At 44.0% G+C, this 26750-nt stretch overlaps 1 protein-coding gene across 1 annotated transcript in view; it reads left to right on the plus strand.

Annotated features, from left to right (window-relative positions):
* Positions 1 to 26750, plus strand: part of LOC106582667 (rho GTPase-activating protein 15) — a 63502-nt gene that overhangs the window by 20895 nt on the left and 15857 nt on the right. The window contains exons 6-9 of the mRNA XM_014165943.3: positions 16858 to 16917; positions 17149 to 17271; positions 17451 to 17540; positions 25426 to 25485. Of these exons, the coding sequence (XP_014021418.2) occupies positions 16858 to 16917; positions 17149 to 17271; positions 17451 to 17540; positions 25426 to 25485 (333 nt within the window). The remainder of the gene's footprint in view (positions 1 to 16857; positions 16918 to 17148; positions 17272 to 17450; positions 17541 to 25425; positions 25486 to 26750) is intronic.

Here is a 26750-nt window from a genome sequence, read left to right on the forward strand (position 1 = left end):
AAAAAGGGGGAGGCTTGCAAGCCAAAGAACCCGAAAATGATGTGGATATATTGAAGCAACATCTCAAGACATCAGTCAGGAAGTTAAAGCTTGGTCGCAAATGGGTCTTCCAAATGGACAATGACCCCAAGGATACTTCCAAAGTTGTGGCAAAATGGCTTAAGGACAACAAAGTCAAGGTATTGGAGTGGCCATCACAAAGCCCTGACCTCAATCCCATAGAAAATTTGTAGGCAGAACTGAAAAAGCGTGTGCGAGCAAGGAGGCCTATAAACCTGACTCAGTTACACCGGCTCTGTCAGGAGGAACGGGCCAAAATTCACCCAATTTATTGTGGGAAGCTTGTGGAAGGCTACCCAAAACATTTGACCCAAGTTAAACAATTTAAAGGCAATGCTACCAAATACTAATTGAGTGTATGTAAACTTCTGACCCACTGGGAATGTGATGAAAGAAAGAAATGCTGAATTTAAATGTATTTGGCTAAGGTGCATGTAAACTTCCGACTTCAACTCTAGCCTCGTTATTGTTATTTTATTGTGTTACTTATTCGTTTTTACTTTAGTTTATTTGGTAAATATTTTCTTAACTCTTTCTACATTGTTGGTTAAGCAATTCACGGTAAGGTCTACAACTGTTGTATTCAGCACATGTGGTAAATAATGTTTGATTTGATAAACAGGTCAGGCCTATAGTGAGGGGTTAAGTCGTAGGGTTGCAAAGCTACCATTAATTTACCAAAGTTACCAATAGTAATCTGTGGCATTCTATGGTAACTTTGGCCATTTATACTTGAATAACTTTAAAAAAAGTGTTTTTATTTTTTATATCTGTGTCCATTTTTTCCATGAGTTTCTAGTGGATAGACCATTTGGTTAAAGAAACAATTTCCTAATTATCAGGTTTGAAGGTAAGACCATGATGCAGACTGTGTCGGAGTAACAATGTTTATTACAGCAACGGGAAAACGACAGGTCAAGGCAGGCAGGGGTCGATTACCAGAGTAGTGGGGGAAAGGTACAGGACGGCAAGGCTCAGGATCAGGCAAAGTGGTCAGGCAGACGGGCTCAGAGACAGGACTGGCAAGGGTCAAAACCTGGAGGGTGAGAAAAAGAGAGACTGGGGAAAAGCAGGAGCTGAGACAAAACCGCTGGTTGACTTGACCAATAAAACTAACTAGCAACAGGGGATAATGGGGCAGATGGATGACACCTTGAGTAGGGTGGAGACAATCACAAAGACAGTTGAAACAGGTGAAACAGATCAGGGTGTGACAGTACCCCCCCCCCCCCCCCCCCCAGGGGCGCCACCTGGCATCCTGCCTGGGCATATACCTGGTTGACTGGGGTGTCAGCGTTGAAAATCTGTGATGAGGACTGGATCCAGGATGTCCCTGGCGAGGATCCAGCACCTCTCCTCTGGGCCATAACCTTCCCAGTCAACCAGATACTGGAACCCCCTGCCCCGAGGTCAAACATTCAGGAGACGTCTCACCGTGTAAGCCGGGTTGGCTGTCGATGGGACGGGGGAGAGGGGTGGAGACAAAGGGCTGTGAGACATGGGTTTAACTCTGGACACATGAAAGGTGGGATGTATACGAAGGGTACGGGGCAACAGAAGACGAACAGCAGAGGGGCTAATAATTTTGCTGATGCGAAATATGCCGATAAACCGGGGGGAGAGTTTGCAGGATTCCACCCAGCGGGGCAGATCCCGGGTGGATAGCCATACCTTCTGCCCGAGACGATACCGGGGAGCCGGGTCTGATGGCGATCTGCTTGTCATCGATGCCTGGAGGTGGTCTTGAGGAGCACCGTCCGGGCTCTCCTCCAGGTACGACGACAGCGGCTGACAAACATCTGGACAGAAGGAATGCCGACCTCTTTCTCCTGCTCGGGAAGAGCGGGGGCTGATACCCCAGGGAACGCTCTAATGGCGATAGGCCCATGGCAGAGCAGGGAAGGGTGTTGCAGGCGTATTTGACCCACACCAGCTGCTGGCTCCAGGAGGTGGTGTTGGTGGAGATCAGGCAGCGCAGAGTAGTCTCCAGATCCTGGTTGGCTCGCTCTGACTGGCCGTTGGACTGGGGATGGAATCCGGAGGACAGGCTGGCCGACGCAGAACGCCTTCCAGAACCAAGATGAGAACTGAGGGCCCTGGTCAGAAACCATGTTGACCGGCAGTCGATGGATCCGGAAGACGTGCTGCACCATGAGCTGGGCCGTCTCCTTGGCAGAGGGTAGTTTGGGGAGAGGAATTAAGTAGGCGGCTTTGGAAAACCGATCCACCACAGTCAGGATGGCGGTGTTGCCATCAGATGGGGGAAGACCCGTGACAAAGTCCAGGGAGATGTGGGACCAGGGACGGTGAGGGAAAGGCAGAGGTTGGAGGAGACCAGCCGGAGCTTGGCGAGGAGTCTTGTTTTGTGCACACACTGTGCAAGCGGCGACGAATGTGGAGACGTCAGAGTCCATGGTGTGCCACCAAAGCGTTGTCGCACAAAAGCCATGGTCTGGCGGGAGCCCGGGTGGCAGGCCAGTCTGGAGGACTGGGCCCACTCCAGGACCATGAAGCGGACCGCGTCAGGCACAAACATCCGGTTCTCTGGACCCCCCCGGGGTGCGGCTGGGAACGCTGTGCCTCCCGGTCCTGTTTCCCTATACCCTGGCTGAGTGCCGTCGCCAGGCACGAGGTGGGAAGGATGGTCTCGGGTGCCGAGGTAATAGCCGTGGGGCTATAATGGCGAGACAGTGCATCTGGCTTAACCTCTTACATCTAGACATTCCGCTAGCGGAACACCTGCTCCAATATCCAATGATGGGCGTGGCGCGAAATACAAACTCCTCTAAAATACAAAAACTTCAATTTTTCAAACAAATGACTATTTCACAGCATTTTAAAGATAACACTCTCCTTTATCTAACCACACTGTCCAATTTCAAAAAGGCTTTACAACGAAAGCAAAACATTAGATTATGTCAGCAGAGTACCAAGCCAGAAATAATCAGACACCCATTTTTCAAGCTAGCATATAATGTCACAAAAACCCAGAAGACAGCTAAATGCAACACTAACCTTTGATGATCTTCATCAGATGACAACCCTAGGACATTATGTTATACAATACATGCATGTTTTGTTCAATCAAGTTCATATTTATATCAAAAACCAGCTTTTTTTACATTAGCATGTGACGTTCAGAACTAGCATACCCCCCGCAAACTTCCGGGGAATTCGCTAACATTTTACTAAATTACTCACGATAAACGTTCACAAAAAGCATAACAATTATTTTAAGAATTATAGATACAGACCTCCTCTATGCACTCGATATGTCCGATTTTAAAATAGCTTTTTGGTGAAAGCACATTTAGCAATATTCTAAGTACATAGCCCAGGCATCACGGGCTAGCTATTTAGACACCCGGCAAGTTTAGCACTCACCAATATCAGCTTTACTATTATAAAAGTTTCATTACCTTTTGTTGTCTTCGTCAGAATGCACTCCCAGGACTGCTACTTCAATAACAAATGTTGGTTTGGTCCAAAATAATCCATCGTTATATCCGAATAGCGGCGTTTTGTTCGTGCGTCCCAGACACTATCTGAAATGGTAAATCAGGGTCGTGCGCATGGCGCAATTCGTGACCAAAAAAATCTAAATATTCCATTACCGTACTTCGAAGCATGTCAACCGCTGTTTAAAATCCATTTTTATGCCATTTTTCTCGTAAAAAAGCGATAATATTCCGACCGGGAATCTCCTTTTAGCTAAACTGAGGAAAGTAAACAAAGCTTTCGGTCGACGCGGGCACGAGCCTGAGTCTCACAGTACTGTAACCAGCCACTACCCAAACGCGCTACTTTTTTTCAGCCAGAGCCTGCAAAGCCACGATTCAGCTTTTTACCGCCTTCTGAGACCCTATGGCAGCCGTAGGAAGTGTCACGGGACAGCTAAGATCCTCACTCTTCAATAAACAGAGACAAGAAGAACGACACCTTGTCAGACAGCCCACTTCCTGCCTGAAACCTTGTCAGGTTTTTGCCTGCCAAATGAGTTCTGTTATACTCACAGACACCATTCAAACAGTTTTAGAAACTTTGGAGTGTTTTCTGTCCATATGTAATAAGTATATGCATATTGTAGTTACTGGGTAGGAGTGGTAACCAGATTAAATCGGGTATGTTTTTTATCCAGCCGTGAAAATACTGCCCCCTAGCCATAACAGGTTAACATTCTTGAAACCCGGACGATATGAGAGGAAGAAGTTGAACCGTGTGAACAGCAGGGCCCAACTTGCTTGCCTGGAGTTGAGGCATTTGGCGGTGCAGGGATACTCCAGATGTTTGTGGTCGGACCATATGATGAACGGTGTTCCGCCCCTTGCAGCCTGTGCCTCCATTCCTCCAACGCCATCTTCACTGCAAGAAGCTCACTATTTCCCACATTGTATTTTTTCTCTGTGGCGTTGAGGCAATGAGAGAAGGTACAGGGATGTAGCTTCAGGTCCAGGGCAGAACGCTGGGACAGGACCGCACCCACTCCTACATCCGACGCGTTGGCCTCCACCACGAACTGACGGGAAGGGTCAGGATGAACCATGGATGGGTGCAGTGGTGAACCGATGTTTGAGGTCCCGGGAACGCCCGGTCAGCAGCAGGGGACCATGTGAACGGAACCTTGGGAGAGGTGAGTGCTGACAGGGGGGAAGCCAGGGTGCTGTAACCCCGGATGAAGCGGTGATAGAAGTTGGCGAACCCCAGTAAACGTTGCAGCTGCACCCTGGACGAAGGCTGGAGCCAATCCACCACCGCACTCACCTTCCCAGAATCCATCTGGACACTCAAAGCGGAGATGATGTACCCAAGAAAGGGGATGGTGGAGCGATGGAACTCGCACTTCTCTGCCTTAACAAACAGCTGGTTCTCCGGGAGGTATTGAAGAACCTGTCGGACGTGGAGCACATGTTCCTGGGGGTGCGGGGGAAGATGAGGATGTCATCAATGTAGAAAAGACAAACCGGTTCAACATGTTGTGGAGTACATCATTTACCAGAGCCTGGAACACAGCAGTGTCGTAGGTGAGGCAGAATGGCATGACCAAATACAATCTTCCACTAATCCCCCTCCCATTTCCATACCAGGTGTTCCGTAGAGCCAGCTTGGAAAACACGGTGGCCACCTGGAGTGGCTCGAAGGCTGAGGAGATGAGTGGTAGCTGGTAACGGTTGTTCACCGTCATGTCATTGAGTCCCAGGTAGTCGATGCATGGGCGAAGGGTCTTGTCCTTTTTCTCCACAAAGAAAGACCCTGTGCCGGTGGGAGAAGATGAACTATGTATAAATCCTGCAGCTCTGGAGTCCCCAATGTAGGTGTCCATAGCCTTGGTCTCCGGTCCCGACAGCGAGTACAGGTGTCCCCGGGACGGACTGGTGCTAGGGAGAAGGTCAATCCTGCAGTCATATGGTCGGTGCGGCGGAAGCGAAGTGGCCTTGTTGAACACATGGCGGAGAGGTCCGGGGCATCTTCCGAGCCCCCAGGAAGACGTCCTGGGGCAGGTTGCACTGACTTTAGACACTGGGCGTGGCAGAACGGACTCCAGCCCATGATGGCACCATAGACCAGTTGATTAGGGGATTGTGTCACTGGAGCCAGGAGTATCCCAATACCACGGGAATCTGAGGAGACTTGATGAGCAGGAATTGAATAATCTCGCTGTGATTCCCTGACACCCATAGGTTGATGGGAGTGGTAATGTCAGTGACCCGCTCTATAGAGCGCCTGTCCTGCGCTCTAACATCCATGGGAGTGGACAGAGGCTGAGTGAGGATGTTCAGCTTGGAAGCCAGGGTAGCGTCCAAAAAGCTCTTATCTGCCCCAGAGTCAATGAGGACCCGGCGAGATTGAGACTGGATTCCCCACAGCAGAATGGCATGAAAAGGGGTGTGAGCAAGGGAAGCAGGAAAGTTCTCCCTATGGACTCGCTTCTACCAGTGAGCCTGACCTTTTTAAAGGACAAGAGGACACAAAATGACCAAGAGTCCCGCAATACAGACAACTCTTCATGTTGATCCTGTATTGCCATGCCGCTGGCGATAGCCCAGCTCTAGCTAGTTGCATAGGTTCGGGAAGCGGTGACTCAGCCATCTTCGCGACTCTCGGGAAAGGTCGGGAAGCCTCGGGTTCTCTCGGCAACGGGATTGTCGGGGACTTCCAGGATAACTCTGAGGCAAGGTTGAATCCCTGGACATGAGAGGAAGTCGAATTTCCTCTCCCTCCGTCGTTCCTGTAGTTGCCCATCGATTCGGATGGTCAAAGTGATGAGGGAATCGAGATCCGTAGGTAACTCCCAAGCAGAAAGCTCGTCCTTGACCTCCTCCGAGACGCCATGCAGGAACATATCGAACAGTGCTTCCTTGTTCCAAGCACTCTCCGTTGCCAATGTGCGGAAATCCACCGCATAGTCGGCCACACTGCAGGAGTCCTGCCGAAGCTGGATCAGCTTCCGGGCAGCTTCTCTCCCGGAGAAGTGGGCGTAAAAACATTCTTCACCTCTCCCACGAACCCCTCCAGACTAACGCATATGGTCTACTGTTGTTCCCATACAGCAGTAGCCCAGGTGAGGGCCCTCCCGTATATCAGTGTCATGAGAGCTATCTTGGAGCTCGAAAATGAGGGCACACTGAATTAGAAACGCCCGTCAGTTGCTAAACTCTCCATTGAAGCGTTCCGGGTTGGGTAAACGGGGCTCCCGAGAAGGCGGAGTGGCCGATGAGACGGAGCTGCTAGCAGCTGGGTTACTGAGGGGCTGTGGGGTTAGCAGCGTGGTAGACTGCCTCCCAGACAACCCGCGTAACTGCTCCAGCAAACTGCCCAATGCCCGGTCATGTCGTTCAGCCAACGTTTGGTCCCCCTCCATAAGGCCACGAAGCAGTTCCTCGTGCCTCCCGATAGTGGCTCCTTGGGAGGAGATGGCATCGCGCAGCTGGCCCGGGTCTGCTGGGTCACCATGGCCAGTTCGTACTATCAGGTTTGAGTTTGAAGGTAAGACCCAGATGCAGACTGTGTCAGAGTAACAATGTTCATTACAGCAACAGGGGATGCAAACGACAGGTCAAGGCAGGCAGGGGTTGATAACCAGAGTAGTGGGGGAAAGGTACAGGATGGCAGGCAGGCTCAGGGTCGGGTCAGGCAGAGGTCGGTAATCCAGAGGTGGGGCAAAGGTACAGGATGGCAGGCAGGCTTAGGGTCAGGGGCAGGGGCAGTCATCAAAACATTTACAACAAAGACATATTGACATAGTAAAATAAATGAAAGTGTGTAAAGGATATTTCATGCTAAAACCCATCATTGTATTCAAGTTGATGGTTTATATTTAGGAAAATGTTTTATAGCTTTGTCATTTCTTTAATAAATAAAAAAAACTCTAATTTGATTATTTAAAATATTTTACATGTGATAAGGCCACACAGAGTTTCAGAGATAAGACACCTGCGATAATCTGAAGCACCCCAAAAGGCCACCAGATGTCCTCTCATAAAATTCCCACAAAAACCAGAAAGTTACCAAAATACTGGTAGTATACTAGTAAACTTAGAAAGATTCCAGTAATATACCCATCCTCTGCAATCCTAGGTTGGAGTCAGATTTAGGTGTTTCCTGTCAATTGAAGGTAAAACAGCAGTGACACACGTCATTGCCATGAAACCACAGTAATTTCCTTTACCCCCAGTGCACGGCAGATTAAGATACAGGAAACACACGCACACACACAAAAGGATTGTTGCGCAAATATGCATTTAAACATGCACAGTTCAGTGAACAATGACATTGTTTTGTACTTGAAAAAAATCTGTTTGCTGCTCATTTTGTACACGCTGGACATCCTATTAGCTCACTGAGATACCTTGGAATAGAACTGGTCAAGATGTCACGCAGGAGAGGGGACATTGAGAGGAAACTTCCTCAAATCGGATTTTTTCTGGATCCACAGGCTCAACACACTGTCTCCTCTTGGCCTTAATGAGGAGTTTGACTTGAAACCGTTTTTATAGTTTCAATATGTAAAAGAAATAAATGTTCATCCTAATTGAATATTATATGTATTTTACTGTAAATATTGATCACATTCCCTGTGTATGATCATATATTTTGATACATTGAATGTTAACATTGTGAAACTATGTTAGAAATTAAAAAATGTTACCTCCTGTTTCAGGAAGTGATGTCAGTGAGTACTGCCCCTATATATAGGACCTTCCACCCCCACCTGGGATATGGATGCCTGATGAAGACCTAAGGGTCGAAACGTTCTTAATAAATATCACCTGGGATCATGAGCAGCAGTGTGCGATGTTTTCCATTCTGTTTTCCATTGTTTTGTAAATTGAACATGAATCCAGCCTCTCTCTTGATATTTTGAGTATTTATAGAGATGCAGTATTACGTGCTATTACAAAACTAGTTTATTTATTAAAAACGAGTTTGTCCTCAGTACTCAGAATGTTAGACCTCAGTGCATTCCCCTGGAGTACACTACCGACACAGCAGTCGTATGTGTCCGTGTGTGTGCGTGTCCGTGCACGTGCGTGTCTTATACAGTATAATCCAGGGGTTTCCAAAATGTTTTGGCCTGTGACCCTATTTTGGTATTTAAAAGAAATTGTGATCCCACCATGTAAAAAAAGTGATGTAATCAATGGCCAATGTTTACTTTTTAATTGGGGCAATGACAGTCTATTACAAACAGTGGTGTGTATTCATGGATGCCAAGGGAAGCCAGGCTTCCCCAAATATTTGACCAATAAAAAAATTATAATATAGAAAATAATTCATATTTCGTCTCTCTGTGTTTTCATAATTTCCCGTCAATTCGCAATTGACTGAATCTCACCGGAAAAATCATCAGAGCGAAGGAAACAGCACCCCTAAGTCTCAGTATATGTAGCCCATGTATCTGATGCAGTCTGAACCAAAAGAGTATGACATGTTGCAGTCGTAGCGTTTGATTGATAGATGTCAGTAAGCATTTGGCCTTTCTTGATAAGAAAAGTATTAAAGAATTAGCCAATCAGCGTTGAGCTGAGCTCAACTGTGGGTTGTCCTAGTTCTGCAAATGGGGATTTGGACTTGTGGTTTTGACTTAATTCTCTGTACAGGCTAATGATTATGACGGCGATTCTGATCTAACCATAAATTATTATGTTGTGCCACTGGCCTGAGACGATTGAAGTTCGATATGTAGCCTAGATGTAGCCTAGACCTTTTAGGCTCATGTTAACTAGCTAGCTAACTTAGCTGGTTAATTGTTGCCAATGTGAGAAAGTTAGGCTAGAAAGTATTTTAGCTAGGTAGCCTATGACAACAAAAACGAAAAGTGTACTGTATAACAGAGCTATAAACCGTTTTGCCAACGTGGAAGAGAGGATGGCATTGGCTTTTACTTGCACGCACACACACCACATTAGCAACACTGTATCTTTTTTGGGGGGTTCTTTTAAGTTTGTTTCAGTGTATTAAACTAAGCATATATAGCCTTGTTGATTTGATGATATTTAAATGCTTAAGTTGAAATGATACTGAAATAGCAGAGGGAGTGCTCCTGTTGTCTTTGTGCTGACTTAAGTTAACTCCGTGGTTCTAAATCAGTTGTTCTTTAGTAAACTGTCTTAAACATAAACTTGCTTGACCATGTTGCAAGTCATATAATGGTTTGTTACATCCAGTCTTTGCTTTGTGGACTTCACCAGACAGAAGTCCACTTATTAATTGCAGGCGTTATGGCAGGTTGCCTATTTTAAATGCACTGAATGAGGTAGGAGTTGATACAGGTGCCGGTATCCCAGTTAGAGGACAAGGATAAGGAGAGAGACTTGGGGGTTCGTGCAATTAAAGGGACAGTTAACAAAAAAGTTTGAGAAATATTAAAGCCTATTCTACAGCTGCACCCAAAAGCAGTCTCTTCTGGTTTTGCTTTTGATCCACCTGGTTTGATCTTGATCTCACACAGACCTCATCTTGACCCTACCTCAGACCGGCCACTGGTCTGGGAAGAGTCGATGTTAGCCCATAAGTGGTCAGCCAGGATTTCTATGGCACCAGCGCCGTCGACCAACAAGACCACTGTCAGCATAGATGGCTTGGGGCAGAGAGCTGTTGCACCTCCCCATGAGGAGCACGTTGGGAGTAACTGGGTCTGGTCAGGCAGAAGCACCCTGGTTCACCCTCTAACCCAAGGTAGTAGCAGGGAGAATGATGGAACGTTCAGAGCCGTCATTAAGAATGGCATATGTCTCCATCGCCTCCTCACCATGATGTAGGATGACTCTGACCACTTTTAACATTACTCATGGTGACTGTTTGGACAGTCAAGGTAAAGGACCCCCATCTCGGCTTTGTCGGTGCTGACCATAAGGACTATCCTGTGCTCTTGCTATATGTAGTCATGTAGTACTGTGAGGTGCAACTCCTTGCAGATGTTGCATGGCTTTTTTAGGGTGCATTACTTTGGAGAGTGTTTTCACCCACACCTCCAGCAGAGGCCTTGAACTGGGATCCAATCCCTGATCTTCTCCCTGGAAAGCTGCTTGAATTCAAGACATGAGCCTAGAAAGTGTTCTTCCCCTTCACAGTAAGGACAATAGAATTTAAACTTGTTTGTTCTGGTTTAATTTGCTGCTTACCACGAGGAGAGCTGTAACTGGCTTGTTTGTGGTCACGTTCACTGGTCAGGAACTTGTTAGTCGTACCCAGGTGCAGTGGTTCTTTCCAGTTAACCTCCCTCTTGTCCTGGTAGAGAACAGAAGTTGTCTGGGAGAGTCTTCTGGTCCCTGCAACCAGTCAGACAGGTTCTGGAGGGTATAGGTTTAGGCTACTCCATGTCCTATAATACCACGAGTCAAGCAGTTTTCAATCAACCCATCATGGTCCAGGTGGCAGTTTACCCAGCAACCAGTCTACATGTGAGCCACACTTGAGCTCAGCATCCTGGTAACCTTCCAATGGGGTGGCAGCGTAGCCTAGTAGTTAGAGCATTGGACTAGTAACTGAAATGTTGCAAGTTCAAATCCCTCAGCTGACAAGGTACAAATATGTTGTTCTGCCCCTGAACAAGGCAGTTAATCCACTGTTCCCCAGTAGGCTGTCATTGAAAATAAGAATTTGTTCTTAACTGACTTGACTAGTTAAATAAAGGTGAAGTTAGAAAAAATAAGCTGATGGGGCTGTCCATTCAGGGCATTGAGAGCTGAGGTGTATGGCCTGGTGTTGTACATGTATACATTTGCCTGTTTCTGTGCTCTTGGCACTTAAAACTATTATTTTCTGAGATTGGGTTTTGTAGGGGTAAACCTCATTGTCTCTCAAATGGGCTGGAGGCTGTTTCCCCCTCATGCTCTTTCCAACCAAAACAGGCTCCTCTTTAGGCCTAGCTCCTGCTGGACTGCTGGATGTGCGCTTGCTGCACTTTGCTGTGAGACAGGGAAGGTTCCACTTGCTTCCACCTCACATATGCCGGGCCCAGCTCTGGAGGAGTCAGGCTGAGGGTTGCCATTGAGGGTGGAGGAATTGAGATCCCCATCCATGTATATCTGGCTCGACGGACCACTTGTTATGGCACTAAACTAAAAGACAGAAAATCTCTGGTATTTCACTTCTTTTTTAAATTTAACCTTTGTTTAACTATGCAAGTCAGTTAAGAACAAACTCTTATTTACAAAGACAGCCTACCCCGGCTAAACCCTAACCCGGACGACGCTGGGCCAATTGGGAGCCCCATAGGGCAGCGCACAATCACGGCCAGTTGTGATACAAAACTGAGTTTAAATGTATTTGGCTAAGGTGTATGTAAACTTCCGCCTTCAACTGTATGTGTAGTTGAATTTATTCCTCCACTGTGTGACTGTTGTATTTTGTTGTCACGGCCTTATTGTATATCACGATGGCGTATGAACCAATGGGTTATAGAGCAAACAACGCAATTATCACAACATAGGTTGTAATATGGCTTTTTTACTGGCTTGGCTTGGCTTCCTCAGTGATTTTACCCACGCGCCACTACTGATTACAAATCAGTCTGAGAGCTTTTTTGACAGTATTTCAATCTGAAGGAAGAATGGTTTGAACTGACTGAAATGCATCAGCAATGTATTGAGAAGTTCAGAGGATCATCAGGCAATAATGGTGTATGATTTTCTGTGTAGAAAAGTACATTATCATTGAATATGTTATTTTAGCCCTAGTCTGAATTAGTGCGGAGCAGTGACAATTTTAAATTAGAAAATCTTTGAGGCATAAAAAAATGGGATGCATGCCAGCAAAGCCACTACACAACACAACACAAAACAATACATTAGTTGCACTATAACGGTGACAAACGGTGCCCACAAACTGTTAGGGCCTACATAAAGCTGTCCCAACAGCAGAGTCCCAAAAGCAGTCCCAACACCTTACCACTGCTACTGCTGGCTATCACCGGAGCCTTGTTTGTCAGCGAAACAGTTCATTCAGCCTCATTTACTGCCTTGTAAAAAACATAGCTGATATGGCTGACTTGCTTAAACAAATGTGGTTTCTAGGCACATGGCCTACTAACAGCTTACGATACAACATACTTTACTTTTTAAGCTACAGTGCGAAAGTATTCACTCCCCTTGGCATTTTTCCTATTTTCTTGCCTTTACAACCTGTAATTAAAATACATTTTGGGGGGGTTTGTATCATTTGATTTACACAACATGCCTACCACTTTGAAGATGCAATTTTTTTATTTATCGTGAAACAAACAAGAAATAAGACAAAAAAATACAAACTTGAGCATGCATGACTATTCACCCTCCAAAGTCAATACTTTGAAAGAGCCACCTTTTGCCACAAGTACAGCTGCAAGTCTCTTGTGATATGTCTCCATAAGCTTGGCACATCTACCCACTGGGATTTTTGCCCATTCTTAAAGGCAAAACTGCTCCAGCTCCTTCAAGTTGGATGGGTTCCTGCTGGTGTACAGCAATCTTTAAGTCATACCACAGATTCTCAATTGGATTGAGTTCTGGGCTTTGACTAGGCCATTCCAAGACATTTAAATGTTTCCTGTTAAACCACTTGAGTGTTGCTTTAGCAGTATGCTTAGGGTCATTTTCCTGCTGGAAGGTGAACCTCCGTCTCAGTCTCAAATCTCTGGAAGACTGAAACCGGTTTCCTTCAAGAATTTACCTGTATTTAGCGCCATCCATCATTCCTTCAATTCTGGCCAGTTTCCCAGTACCTGCCGATGAAACACCATCCACCACCATGCTTCACTGTGGGGATGGTGTTCTCGGGGTGATGAGAGGTGTTGGGTTTGTGCCAGACATAGCATTTTCCTTGATGGCCAAAAAGCTCAATTTTAGTCTCATCCGACCAGAGTTCCTTCTTCCATATGTTTGGTGAGTCTCCCACATGCCTTTTGGCGAACACCAAACGTGTTTGCTTATTTTTGTCTTTAAGCAATGGCTTTTTTCTGGCCACACTTCCATAAAGCTCAGCTCTGCGTAGTGAACGGCTAAAACTGGTCCTATAGACAGATACTCCAATCTCCGCTGTGGAGCTTTGCAGCTCCTTCAGGGTTATCTTTGGTCGCTTTGTTGCCTCTCTGATTAATGCCCTCCTTGCCTGGTCCGTGAGTTTTGGTGGGCGGTCCTCTCTTGGCAGGTTTGTTGTGCCATATTCTTTCCATTTTTTTAATAATGGATTTAATAGTGCTCCGTGGGATGTTCAAAGTTTCTGATATTTTTTTATAACCCAACCCTGATCTGTACTTCTCCACAACTTTGTCCCTGACCTGTTTGGAGAGCTCCTTTGTCTTCATGGTGCCGTTTGCTTGGTGGTGCCCCTTGCTTAGTGGTGTTGCAGACTCTGGGCCTTTCAGAACAGGTGTATATATACTGAGATCATGTGACACTTAGATTGCACACAGGTGGACTTTATTTAATTAATTATGCGACTTCTGAAGGTAATTGGTTGCACCAGATCTTATTTTGTGTATGTCCATTACATGAAATACAAATACAAATCCATTTAAATTACAGGTTATAATGCAACAAAATAGGAAAAACGCCAAGGGGTGTGAATACTTTTGCAAAGCAGTGTACTTTATGCATATCTCCCTGGCATATTACATCATTTATACAGCAGCATACAAGACATTTTTGGACTCACCTTGTTGTGCTGTGCTCTCTTGAACAGGAAGGTGGCGCGGCAGTCCTTCGTGGGCAAATTTTGTCATCAAACTTTGTCATCAAAGTCTGAAATTCTCTGGATTTATGGTGCTGGGAATTCGAAAAAATAAAGGTTGAATCATGATGACGTCAGTGATCTTCAGGTCGTAGCTCTAGAAAGAGGCCCAATTTCTGAAAGTTTAATTTATAGTTTTTTTTTTCCAGTCATAGCTCGTTTTTCCCGAGTTCCCAGTTGTCTTGAACTCACTAAAGTCAGATTTTTCAGTTCTGAGTAAACAGTTGTTTTGAGCGCGGCACAAATCATGCTTCATTGACAGCATGGCCAATGTTGAATGTTTATCATTTTAAACCACACAGCCACATCCACTGAATAGCTGTCACGGCTGTCTGAAGGAGCGGACCAAAATGCAGCGTGTTCATGGTTCCACATACTTATATTTATTGTGAAACGTTGCAAAACACCAAATACTTGAAAAGACAAACACAACAAACTGTGACGCAGAGAGGACAACACACTACTCAAAAGATAATCACCCACAAAACACAAGTGGGACAAACATCAACTTAAATATGGCCTCAAATTAGAGACAACGACAACAGGCTGCCTCTAATTGGAGGTCATGACAAACAAAACCCAACCTAGAAATACAAAAACTAGAAACTAAACATAGAAATACAAAAACGGACAAACACCCCCCTGTCACGCCCTGACCTACTCTACCACAGAAAATAACAACTTACTATGGTCAGGATGTGACAATAGCAGGCTAATGATTGCTTTACAGTGCTGGCAGTTAGCCACACTGATTCCTTCCAAACCCCTCATTGTTGAATTTGCGATTTCCAACTTGTTGTATAATGTTTATGTCCAATGGCCGATGAGCACCGATATGTTTTATCAATCATTTATCTTCATTATTTCTCTTCATATGACAAGGATTAAAAAGGATTTGCCAGTAGATTGTCGACTTGATTCATGATGATGACTGCTAGCTAAGATTTTGAAAGTATGATGTTGACATGTCCAATCAAAGCTACTGTAGATATAATGTAATTTGACGTAATTTTATCTGTGGCCAGTGACCTTGAGCCTTCTTGGATGGGCACTTCTAATGTAACTCTATGGCAGCACCCAAGGGGCTTGAATCTTCTAGCTCTACCCTTACATGCCAACCGTTGCATGCGCGAGCGTTGCAAAATAAATGTACACATCTTATTCAATCATTGAACCCACACTGCTCGCGCGCATCAGCGAGCGTCTGCCTAGCCAAGCACTAAAATAGAACTTTGTTGTATTTGTGAGGCTCGATGCGTTGCAAGTCCTGCCTCTCCCATCTCCACATTGGTTTTTAGGAGCATGTACCCAGGTGGGTGATTGAAAGATGAGCTGAGGTCCACACTCCAGCCCAGTTGGTTGTGGTAATGTACCTTAAAGTTGGTTGCCAACTGCCATATAAAGTCCAAAGAAGAAGAATCCTGAAGGAGTGAGAGATGACTAGAAACGAACTCGGTTTACCGTTTTTTTCTGTGGATTAATTGTTGGGGTAGAGGACCTTGTGCATTTATAAATAACAACCCAATGTTTATATCCCAAGACAAATCAGCAAGCATCAGCAAGCTAACTAGCTAAATTGCCATAAATGTTTAATGCTTTTTGACCTGTCCCCAAATTAATATAGTTGCTTCAGAGTTTGTTTTGATATTTCAACCTGCGTGTCCTGATCGCGTCTGGTGTGGGGGGACCAAATCAACATGCGTGTGATGGCGCGTGCGGTCTGGTCAGCATGTTAGACTTGGATGGTGACATAGTGTCCCCATGAGGGACAGAACACTGAGCCAATCAAGCCGCAACACTCCATATTTTCTGCTGGCTTGCCCCACCACAACAGAAAGCACTGAGCTACGCTGAAACACCTACATCCAAAATGTAGGTGTTTCAGCCTAGCTCAGTGCTTTCTGCGGCTTTATTAACTCAATGATACATATATATATTATTTACATTGTTTCCAAACTGACATGTGACACGTAGTAATGCCAAAATAACATACAAAACAGGAAAGCCCCCCTAAAAAATGTGACAAGCATTCCCCCCTAAAAAATGTGGGGCTCAAAACATGAATGACGGGTAGCCACTGGTGCCTGGTCTTGTCCATTCTGTTCTAATGAGTCCTGTACGGCTTGTGGGCATTGTAGAGGGAAACAGACACATAATGTACTTGTTCCTGAGAGTCTTATCTTTAAGTGATGTGGTCATAATATTTTGTAGCTTAAACGGTTCAAAAGATAGAGCCACATCTGTAGGAAGATAACTGAAACTGGTCTGTTTATTACAACTGCATCTAGAGGCTACCTGACGTTACTGACATAACCCCAGTTTTCACAACTCCATTGTCAAATCCAACTAGTTAAGGAAACACTGGTGTAATCTGTAGGTTGCACATGCCACTCAGCCATCATTAGTAGAATTAATATATTCCTTACTTTTCAATCTATTTCAGTGCAATAGATGGCTTCCTTATATCCTACATTACATTATGTACCCGTTCACTAGCGTTAGTAGACATTGGTGACCTTAAGGTTTTCTATAAGCCACGTTTTCATGTTGATGTGGACGGGTTCTCCTCTCTACTCTGCCCTACATCAGGTAAAGAGGCGGAGCCAAGCAGAACCCCCCAGTCCTGCCCCCGGTCAGCGACCACTACAGGTGATTTTTGTTTGTTTATTTCACCATTTTATTCTGATGGAGGCAAAAAAACGTATTGTTTTTTTTTTAACCTAAAATAGGCTAACTAATATGTTTTTAGGTTTGAGTGAGAGTTCCTTTCAAACCATTATATATATTTTTTAAATCACATAGCCAACACAACGTGCATACATGATATCATAGAGGATGACACCAAAAAGTAATACACTTATTTCCATTGTGGCTCTGCAGGTGCTGGACCTATGGGAGCAGTACTCGGACCCCACCACAGGGCGATGTTTCTATGCAAACACCGTTACCAAGGAGAGGTCTTGGAAACCCCCCCGCAGAGCCCGCGAACGCACCCCCAGCCGGGTAACAGACATAATAGAACGTAGGGTCTTATGTTTAATTAGAACAGCCCACTTATTGTTAAACAGTACTATTTATTGGGACAATAGAGTCTATCAACACATGTTAGTATTGCTAGCAATGAAAAATGGTGGGACAGATGTACATTGAAACTAACACCTATACTCTCTTCCCTGCTATAGGCTAGTCCGATGCAGCCACAGACATTTCCACAGGACACCAACAACCTGTCATTACCCATTCCAGGCACAGGAAATGGCAACATGCACAGGGTAGGCCCACCTACAGGCTCTGTTTCCTGTCACACGTTATCTGTCCTAATGTCTATACAAATGGTTACAATTTCAACCGCCTGTATGGCATGCACAGGGTAATGATCTTCATTTGATTTCTTGTGGCCTATAGCAGTATGCCTGAAGACACTGAGAGGCTTCAGAGGAGAAGTGGTGTACTGTATCACTGAGGATGTGTTATCTTGTCACATAGCTATGTTATCATCACAGAATCAGAGCATCACAGTATCAATACATAGAGATGTACTTTTGACTGGCTTAACGCCACTCTACCCTATTTCCTGCTTGAGTATTCTAGCTACACAAACAAGATTTAGTTATCACAGAATCATTACACAGATAAATATCTCCATATACAGATGTACAGCTGGCTAAGTTAGTGTCACTCAACCCTACTACAGTATCATTACATAGACATACAGAACATTAAGAACACCTGCTCTTTCCATGACATTGACTGACCAGGTGAATCAAATCAAATTGTATTTGTCATATTTGTCACATTTCATCTTACAGTGAAATGCTTACTTACAAGCCCTTAACCAACAATGCAGTTAAGACAAAATAAGTGTTGAGTAAAAAATAGATAAGTAAAAAATAATTAAAGAGCAGCAGTAAAATTACAATAGCGAGGCTATGTACAAGGGGTACCGGTACAGAGTCAATGTGCGGGGGCATCGGTTAGTCAAGGTAGGTGAAAGATATGATCTCTTATTGATGTCACTTGTTATTCTATTTCTATGAAAGTCACTCTACCATACTTCCTGGTCGCCAGTGTAGGCCGTCTCGTCTCAGACAGCATTGCTCAGAAGCAGAGTATCAGAATAGGGGTGCTGATCTAGGATCAGTTTTTCCTTTTTACATCATAATGAAAAACATCCTTGATCAGCACTCCTACTCTGACCATTTTTGAATGTAGCACCATCTAGGGCTCAGAGCCAGAATAACACCTCATGTTCCAGATTAGTGTTAGACTAAATAAAAAAAAAGGGATTATTAACTAGTCTACTGTACATCCTCCTAGTTTCACCATGTACTTCTTTATTTACTTAATAATGTAATGTTGACAGTGAGAGTCTCGCAGGCCTTAAACACTCAAGCAGAGCTGTATGGATAGACATGGCACCAAGACTCCACAAGTTGTCTTGGTAACACTTTGGCCCCATCCGTAAACAAGCTCTGACCCAAAATGCACTTATATTACAGATGTCCGATCTTAATTTGATTAGTCTTTTTTTGCGGAATATGTTCCTGCACATCAGGAAGTTCAAATGAGCCTTGTGATTTAGATACGTTCATCAAAAACCCGCAGTTCTCTTTCTCTGCATGCGGGGGCAGTCAAGTCATTTGGACCAGTGGGGCCATATTTGTCCATATTCTTTAGGCTACCCATTTAACTCTATCCATTGTCACATAATGAAAGGTGTCAAACCCCATAATAGGCTACAGTTTGTGTTTCCCTGGCTGAGCTGATGAGGGCCTTCAGAGGACATCTTAAGGTTTCTAGCGATCCTAAGGTTAGTTCAATCGAGGCCTAGGGTGGTCTAGCAGTTAGAAAATCTGCCTTCGACATGCACATATAGGCCTACCGTGTCAGTGTGGGTTTGATTCCGGCCCATGCCCTTCTGGCAAAAATAACTAAATCCCCCCGATTGACTTGATTTAGTTGTACATTTAAAAAATGGGCAGTCCCAGATAGTTGCAGTGAAATGTGTTGTTTTACAGGTCAGCCATCGTAGTACAGCTGCCCTGGAGCAAATTAGGTTTAAGTGCGTTGCTCAAAGGCACATAGACAGATTGTTCACCTTGTCAGCTTGGGTATTCAAACCAGAGGCCTTTCGGTTACTGGCGCAAGGCTAACCGCAAGGCTTCCTGACGACTTTCATCCCAATCTAGATAAGAAATTACCATTACAGACATTGAACAAAACAAACAAAAATATTCTGGAGTCCTATTTGAACAGTAAAATATAGCAACAATAGTCAATAATTGTCAATCCAAAATTCATGACAATTACTGGATTAGGTTGCACATCAAAATATCTTGAGTGATGGATTCCTGCTTGGACGTGTTAGATGAAACCAGGTATTTCTTGAAGACCTCAGTAGCCTATTTATTACATTTCTTAATAAAGCATCATGAATGACTTCATAAAACTATTACTCATGGGTTGATGCCACCAACTGTAAAAGTTAATGGCACCAGTGACACCAGGGAAAAATGTTAGTCTGGACTCTGGAGCCCTGTAGTAACTAACACTTCCGATAGGTGTTGATTCAGAGCAACACATATGACAGACACTCATTTGCGATATAGCCTAAGTCGTTAGTTTGGCTTTTATAACGTATAAGGCTTAAGCAGACAGACAGGCAGACAGACAGAGAACAAGAAGAAGCACAGAGTGACAGCAGAGAAGATGCTGAGATAGATAGACAGCACAACAGGGACGAGCAGAGGCACAGTTATAGTGGTGAGTTGTATCTTCAGTGGGGTTTTTACATATTGTATTTGTTTTAAACATGAGCTGGTTAAAAAAGAGGAGAACCACCATGTCTCAACAGTCATTGGTACAGAAATGGTTTAGAAACGCTTTACTCTATTGTCAATGTTATGTATCAGCACTACTACCTGTGTCTAAGTAGGGTGTGTGGGGATTGGGTGTGTGTGTATAGCTGGTTGCCTGCCAGGGGCTGTGAGTTGGCGGCGTGCACAGTGAAATGGGGTGGTGTGGCTAAAATTCCAGGGTGGAATTCTTGTCCCAGTCCGCGCCTGAGGCTACGTGCAGGCTGCAGCGTCTTGTGTGAATTCTTATGTGGATTAAAATAAATTGACGTATTTGTAGGGGGTAGATGTATTTTTCGTTAGGCAAAATCAGGTCAATTGTTTTATTGTATGTTGAAGAAAAACAATAGGTAGAATAAACTATAGGTTTCCTCAGTGCTTGTGGGTCCAGCGGTTACAGTCACTGACTCCGGCACACATATGCCAGTGTCGGCATGGGTTCAAATCCGACCCCCTGCAATTTGACTCATGGATGATCTTCTATTTTTGACGCATTAATTCTGCATGCTTAAAGGGTTAAAACAGAAACAACTCAAAAATGAACACTTTACCCATTCATTCAGAATAGTTAAGGTTAGGGCTATGGTTTGGGCAAGGCTTAAAGTAAAATAAAAAATGACATGCCTATGTATCATCAGTATTCATAGTATTCTTTAGTGCTTGCTAGAGCATTGTGAGCTGCCGCAGGGCAGTGGTCTAAGCAGCGCTCTTTGGCTCCTGAGCCTCCTGAGTTACTGGGCAATATGACCAGCCTGGGTCTACATTAGGCCCACAAGTTCATTTAATTTATATTTCAATGTTTTCAAGAAGTAAAATGAATAGTTATAACGACACAGGGCGAGACCCAGATGTAGACACTGGAGGCAGATGGTTCGAGTCTCTGATATTTATTGAAAAACAAGGGGCTGGCAAGAGGCAGGTCAAGGACAGGCAGAAGTTCATAAACCAGGTCAGAGTCCAAAAGGTACAGGGCGGCAGGCAATAGTCTTATAATTTTTACATCAAAGAAAAGTGTCTCAGCCCAACGAAATCGTCTTTGGATAGGCTCAAATTCATAAACATCCTGTCAGCTTTACGAAATGAAATATTAAAGCCGCACAATACAGGCTTTCAATCCACACCAAAGACCAAAACTATATTTACAAATTATACATAGCTATAAAACGTGGACGAGCATCCACACTGGAGGAAAATGTATCGTTCTACAGTAGGCCTACATCTGTCAATCAACTGATGGCACAAATCAGCTCATCAACTCAGCCAGGGAAACACAAACAGTAGGCTATTATCGGTTTTCACACCTTGCATTATGTGACAATGGATCAATCAATAAAATGTATTTATAAAGTCCTTTTTACATCAGCCGATGTCACAAAGTGCTATACAGAAACCCAGCCTAAAACTCCAAACAGCAAGCAATGCAGATGTAGAAGCATGGTGGCTAGGAAAAACTCCCTAGATACAGTAGGATAGGCTAACGGGTAGCCTACAGAATGTATTGTAATATCATAAAATAACAAGGGGCCTATTGCAACCATCGGTGACACTAGATTATCGCAATACATGCAAAATGTACAAGCACAGCTAATCTTAATAACAACCATTATTGGTCACCTCTAACCGGAACAACTTAGTACTTTTTGAACAGACTAAGGGTGATTTATCTATTTGACAAGCATTCCATAGTCTACAATAGAAATAAAGCGTGGGCCGGCGTGGGCCGGAATCATACTTATGCCGACAAGGTAGGCCTTTATGTGCGCTGAAGGCAGCAGCCCGAACTGTTAACCACCCCAGGCCACCATTGAACTCAATTTTGACCTAAGCATACACATGACATTGTCGGAGCCCTAGTGGAGACCAATATCTATCTTATGTTATTAAGCTACAGTTGAAGTCGGAAGTTTACATACACTTGGGTTGGAGTCATTAACACTCGTTTTTCAACCACTCCACAAATGTATTGTTAACAAACTATAGTTTTGGCAAGTCGGTTAGGACATCTACTTTGTGCATGACACAAGTCATTTTACAAACGATTGTTTACAGACAGATTATTTCACTGTATCACAATTCCAGTGGGTCAGAAGTTTACATACACTAAGTTGACTGTGCCTTTTAACAGCTTGGAAAATTCCAGAAAATTATGTAATGGCTTTAGAAGCTTCTGATAGGCTAATTGACATCATTTGTGTCAATTGGAGGTGTACCTGTGGATGTATTTCAAGGCCTACCTTCAAACTCAGTGCCTCTTTGCTTGACATCACGGGAAAGGAAAATAAATCAGCCAAGACCTTGTAGACCTTGTAGACCTCCACAAGTCTGGTTCATCCTTGGGAGCAATTTCCAAACGCCTGAAGGTACCACTTTCATCTGTAAAAACAACAGTACGCAAGTATAAACACCATGGGACCGTGCAGCCGTCATACTGCTCAGGAAGGAGATGCATTCTGTCTCCTAGAGATGAACGTACTTTGGTGTGAAAAGTGAAAATCAATCCCAGAACAACAGCAAAGGACCTTTTGAAGATGCTGGAGGAAACAGGTACAAAAGTATCTATATCCACAGTAAAATGAGTCCTATATTGACATAACCTGAAAGGCCGAACAGCAAGGAAGAAGCCACTACTCCAAATCCGCCATAAAAAAGCCAGACTACGGTTTGCAACTGCACATGGGGACAAAGATCGTGCTTTTTGGAGAAATGTCCTCTGGTCTGATGAAACAAAAATATAACTATTTGACCATGATGACCATCGTTATGTTTGGAGTAAAAAGGGGGAGGCTTGCAAGCCGAAGAACACCATCCCAACCGTGAAGAACGGGGTTGGCAGCATCATATTGTGGGGGTGCTTTGCTGCAGGAGGGACTGGTGCACTTCACAACATTGATGGCATCATGAGGTAGGAAAATTACGTGGATATATTGAAGCAACATCTTCAGACATCTGTCAGGATGTTAAAGCTTTGTCGCAAATGGGTCTTCCAAATGGGCAATGACCCCAAGCATACTTCCAAAGTTGTGACAAAATGGCTTATGGACAACAAAGTCAAGCTATTGTAGTTGCCATCACAAAGCCCTGACCTCAAATGTGTCGGCAGAACTGAAAAAGAATGTCCGTGCAAGGAGGCCTACAAACCTGACTCAGTTACTGTCACAGCTGTAATAAGGAGCAGACCAAGATGCAGCGTTTTTGATCCACATATTTATTATAACCGTGAAACGTGATGCAATACATAAATACTATAACTAACAAAAAAACAACAAACCGTGACGCAGAGAGGAATACATACTACTCAAAAGATAATCACCCACAAGGACAGGTGGGACAAACATCAACTTAAATATGGCCTCCAATTAGAGACAACGACAACCAGCTGCCTCTAATTGGAGGTCATGCCAAACAACGACCAACATAGAAATACAAAAACTAGAACTGAACATAGACATACAAAAACAGATAAACACCCCCTGTCACGCCCTGACCACTCTACCATAGAAAATAACAACTTACTATGGTCAGGACGTGACAGTTACACCAGCTCTGTCAGGAGGAATGGGCCAAAATCCACCCATCTTATTGTCGGAAGCTTGTGGAAGGCTACCCGAAACGTTTGACCCAAGTCAAAATTTAAAGGCAATGCTTCCAAATACTAATTGAGTGTATGTAAACGTCTGACCCACTGGGAATTTGATGAAAGAAATAAAAGCTGAAATAAATCATTCTCTCTACTATTATTCTGACATTTCACATTCTTAAAATAAAGTGGTGATCCTAACTGACCTAAGACAGGGCATTTTTACTAGGATTAAATGTCAGGAATTGTGAAAAACTGAGTTTAAATGTATTTGGCTAAGGTGTATGTAAACTTCCGACTTCAACTGTATATTAAACAAAGGTTGTTGATGTGTATGGCTGGATTTCAGGTACATGTTTGTACATTTGAATGTTGCAGTAATAGGACCTAGGCCTAGCATTTTAGCGAGCGAGAGAGACAATTATTTTGATAGCATGCCTTGATGCCAGTGACTCGATTCCTCCCGAATGGAGAGAAAGATAACTGATATTTTTCAGGGACTCATGAGGCTCATTTGAATTTCCTGATGCAGTAGGAAAATTCTCTGTGACAAGAGTGATCAGGTTAAGATCCGACATCTGTAGGGGTTGTACAGTGTAACAATGAGCAATTACAATAGTTGTTACACTGTACTTACAGGAATAACCACAGAGTACTGTAAAGTCAAGTTGTGTCTGGGCCTCATTTAACTTCAACCCCAACTGACTTATTGGTCACCATGGTAACTATAAAGATAAGAGCATTCAAGGAACTCAATTCCAGGAGCTAAAATAAGTCTCTGTGCTGTTGTAACTCTTAGTGTTGTTATATTGTTGATATGATAATGTCTCTCTCTTAGTCTGGCACATGGCTTCCTGGTTGTGCAGAGTGAGGGCGATTGTAGATGCTGATAGTGTTAGCTTCCTTATAGAAAGGGGAAGTTTGGTGAGAGAGAGAAGGACATACGGGCAGAAGTGGTTTGGGGTTGTATTTACTTTGTTCGAGATAAAAAAAAAAAGTGTGTATCAGAAAGCTACTTCAACTGACTGACAGTGGGGGGGACTAACTCTCAAATGGATTAACAAGGGAACACTTCATATCAGTTTTGTTTTAATCTGGACTTTCATCTGATCGAGGTCTACAAGCTGAATAACAGTGTGTCTGTAAGTTAAGAGTCGTAACCCCCTCTACATTTGTGTGTGAGATCGGAAAGACAGCACTACTGTTATGTGTCATCAGTTAGCATATAGGCTCATGTTAGTGCTGTCATCTTCGCGATCGGTAGATAACTGATCATTATGACTGTACCTGCATGTGTGTGTGTGTATGTCCCAGTTCTATGACAGCATGCACGTCAGCAGAACGTTAGGTTTAAACGGTGACAATGCTATCTAACTGTGGTGCGGTAAGGAGAGCACTCAGTCATGCCGTTCATTAGAAAAGTTTCAACTGTCAGCCGTTGGCGTGAGTGTTGTGTGTGTGTATGCTTGCAAGCTCTGCTTACTGTTCAATCTGCATCCTGTTTTTCATAATCAGGATGAGTGGTGAAATATGATGTGCTGGCAAGTCAACTGGAATGTTTGGAAAGGAAAGTGTGTATTCATGCTTTTAAGTGTTGCTTATTGTGTTGGCAATTATAGGCCAGTGTTGGTTTTAATATGCCTGTGTAGTGAAAGCAAAAGATACATGGACTGTAAGGAAATAGATCAATAAAGTATTTTTCTTCTTCTTCTTCTTATCATCCAGCTATCTCCAGACTTCCTCTTCACCGGCCAGAAGCCTGACAGTGGCTGGGAGCTGGAACAGGTGAGATTTGATTGAAATGGAATTTACAGATGATTACAGGGGAAATAACTTCCTGGCATCAAACAAGGAAGTCAAAGTACAGTTGATGTGTAAAACAACAATACCTACAGTATACAAACTAATTCCCCTATTGGGGCTATCTGAAGCAAGCAGTCTTGCTTAGTTATCCTCTTCGTACCTTCTGGCACATAAGGCAGTGACAAGACCTCTCCAATTCTCATGATCAGATGTTCAGGAATTGAAGCTAAGATGGGGCCATGGTGCCAAACAGGCTTTAGAATGTCTGAGGCATTCTTATGTGTTCCGATCCTCTTTATAACACCAGTCAAGAATCCAGTTACACAATGTCATCTTGTGATGTCAGGTGGTATGTTGCACTCCAGTGTTACAGCAACATGTTGCCTCACAGTGAGAATAGAGGCAGGTGCCTTGTTTGCCTGAACCTTATCTAGCAGATCTGGCTCCAAAACAAATCCTCAACCACTCATCATGGAAAGATGGCACACATCAAGATGGGTATTTATTTTTCATCTCTATGGCACAATCCGGTTGTTCTGGTCAACAGTATTGCACTATATAGAAAATAGGGAGCCGTTTGGGACAGACACTGCTTGTGTCGTAAGGTTGTGATTTGTGTGTCGGGTCGTGAGTTGTGTGTCATAGGCAGTGGCAGCAGCCTCCTGTCTCTCAGCCCATGTGAAGTGGAGTGAAACAAAGCTGATCAAAACAGAACTGGGTTAGTTTACCATCTGGCTCAGTATCAACAGAGAATAACAGAGCATTAAGGGACTTCACTGTTCTGGGCCAGTGACCCCTGGGGTGTGTGTCGGGGTATGGCACAGGTGTGTGTGTGTGTGTGTGTGTGTGTGTGTGTGTGTGTGTGTGTGTGTGTGTGTGTGTGTGTGAGCGACTCTGCCAAACATTTGACATTTTAGTCATTTAGCAGACGCTTTTCTCCAGACCGACGTACAGGAGCAATTAGGGCTAAGTGCCTTGATCAAGGGCACATTGGCAGATTTTTCACCTAGTCGGTTCGGGAATTCGAACCAGTGACCTTTCACTGGTCCAACACTCTTAACCACTAAACTACCTGCTGCCAAACTCACTATGAGAAGGGTCCATATCAAATGGCTTTAAGCAGGTTCTGGATAGCAAAAGATAGTCTGTAAATCAAATACAACAAATATACACACAGTACACTTGGGAGTGTATCAAAGTTTTGGCAGTCTTTTTTTCTTGCTGATGCCGTGCCTAACCCAGTACTG

Source organism: Salmo salar, chromosome 22, assembly GCF_965601325.2.
Source record: "Salmo salar chromosome 22, fSalSal1, whole genome shotgun sequence".
NCBI classification, from domain to species: Eukaryota; Metazoa; Chordata; class Actinopteri; order Salmoniformes; family Salmonidae; genus Salmo; species Salmo salar.